At 62.4% G+C, this 2,358-nt stretch overlaps 1 protein-coding gene across 1 annotated transcript in view; it reads right to left on the reverse strand.

Moving 5' to 3' along the window:
- The window catches only part of LOC113941114 (translation initiation factor IF-2-like), a 5,505-nt gene that overhangs the window by 935 nt on the left and 2,212 nt on the right, over positions 1-2,358 (reverse strand). The window contains exon 4 of the mRNA XM_027632269.1: positions 645-831. Within this exon, the coding sequence (XP_027488070.1) occupies positions 645-831 (187 nt within the window). The remainder of the gene's footprint in view (positions 1-644; positions 832-2,358) is intronic.

Genomic DNA, 2,358 nt, shown 5'->3' on the forward strand with positions numbered 1-2,358 from the left:
GGAAGGGACACCCCCCCACAGGGTGAGGGGGGCGGGGGGAACCCAAAATCTGTCCCCCCAGGAAGGGACACCCCCCCACAGGGTGAGGGGGGCGGGGGGAACCCAAAATCTGTCCCCCCAGGAAGGGACACCCCCACAGGGGTGAGGAGGGTGAGGGGACCCCAAATTCTGCCCCCCCCGGGGAAGGGGCACCTCCTCCACAGGGCGAGGGGGGGGAAGGGCCCCCAAATTCTGCCCCCCTGGGAAGGGACATCTCCCCACAGGGAGAGGGGACAGGAGATGGGGGACAGGGCAGGGGAGAGGGGAGGGGACAGAGGACAGGACAGGACAGGATGGGACAGGGGAGGGGACAGGGGAGGGGACAGGGGATGGGACGGTGATGGGACGGGGGAGGAGACAGGGGAGGGGACAGGGGACAGGGATAGGGGATGGGGGAGAGGACAGGAGGGCACAGGGGAGGGGACAGGACAGGGGACGGGACCAGAGGCATCCCAAGGGAATGATCCCGGGAAGGACAATCCAGGGACAGCCCAGGGAATGATCCCGGGAAGGACAATCCAGGGACAGCCCAGGGAATGATCCCGGGAAGGTCGATCTGGGGGCACCCCACAAATGTTCCCGGGAATGGGGGGGGTGTCTCTCACCTGCCGCCTCCCCTCCGGCCGAGTTTGGGGTGCTGGGGGGACCCTCCTCCCCCCTCGGGGGGCCCCCCTGTCCGGGGGCTCCCCCCGCCCCCTCCACGGCGGTTTTGGGGTCCCCCTGGGCCGGGAGGGGGGTGTCCACCCCCACCTCCAGCACCCGGATGGTCTCGTGGCCCGACATGACGATCACCTGCAGAGAGACCCCAAAATCAGCCCCAGGTGTCCCCCAGAATCATCTCGGGGGTGAGTCCACCCCAAATCAGCTCGGGGGGGGTGTCCCCCTCCCCAGAATCAGCCCGGGGTGTGTCCCCCGCAAAATCAGCTCGGGGGGGGTGTCCCCCTCCCCAAAATCAGCTCAGAGGTGTCCCCCAAAATCAGCCCGGGGGTGTCCCCGCTCCCCCCGGCTGCCCCCCCCGGAGCCCCCCCCCCCCCCGGGGCTGTTTGGGGGGGCAGCCCCCCCCGGGGGGGGGGGGGGGGGTGTCACAGCCCCCCCGAGTCTGGGGCACCCACAGGTGAGACCCCGAGAGGGTGAAAGGCTGCAGCTCCCCCAAAACAGGGTCTGTACCCTCAAAATAGAGCTGGCACCCCAAAACCAGAGACGGCACCCCAAAAACGGGGTCTGTACCCCAAAACCACGGCCTGTACCCCAAAAACAGGGCTGGTACCCCAAAACAGGGCTGGTGCCCCAAAACCAGGGTGTATACCCCAAAAACAGGGTCTGTACCCCCAAAAAAGGGCTGGCACCCCAAAACAGGGCCTGTACCCCAAAAACAGGGTCTATACCCCAAAAACAGGGTCTCTACCCCCAAAAAAGGGCTGGTGCCCCAAAACAAAGCTGGCACCCCAAAACGGGGCCTGTACCCCCAAAACAGGGCCTGTACCCCCAAAACAGGGTCTGTACCCCAAAACAGGGTCTGTACCCTAAAACAGGGCTGGCACCCCTAAAACACGGACTGTACCCCAAAACGAGGTTGGTACCCCAAAAACAGGGTCGGTACCCCGAAACAGGGCTGGCACCCAAAAACAAGGACCATAACCCCTAAACACGGCCTGTACCCCCAAAACAAACCCAGCACCCCAAAAATAGACCCAGCACCACAAAACCAGACCCAGAATCTCCCCAAACAGACCCAGCACCCCCAAAACAGATCCTGTACCCCCAAAACAGACTCTGAACCCAAAAACAGACCCTGCACCCCCCAGACCCTGAACCCCAAAACAGACCCTGAACCCCCAAACAGACCCTGAATCCCCAAAACAGACCCTGCACCCCAAAATGGACCCTGAACCCCAAAACAGAGCCTGAACCCCAAAAACAGACCCTGAATCCCCAAAACAGACCCTGCACCCCAAAGGAGACCCAACAACCCTAAAACAGACCCTGCAACCCAAAAACAGACCCTGCACCCCAAAATGGACCCTGCACCCCAAAACAGAACCTGTACCCCCCAAAACAGACCCAGCATCCCAAAAACAGCCCCAGGATCCCCCAAACAGACCCTGCACCCTAAAACAGACCCTGCACCCCAGAACAAACCCTGAACCATCAAAACAGACCCAGCACCCCAAAAACAGACCCTGACACCCCAAAGGAGACCCAACAACCCTAAAACAGACCCTGCACCCCAAAAACAGACCCTGCACCCCAAAACGGACCCAGCACCCCAAAAACAGACTCTGAACCCCCCAAAACAGACCCTGCACCCCAAAACAGACC

The sequence above is a fragment of the Corapipo altera genome, unplaced genomic scaffold (assembly GCF_003945725.1).
Source record: "Corapipo altera isolate COAL_440 unplaced genomic scaffold, ASM394572v1 60634, whole genome shotgun sequence".
NCBI classification, from domain to species: domain Eukaryota; kingdom Metazoa; phylum Chordata; class Aves; order Passeriformes; family Pipridae; genus Corapipo; species Corapipo altera.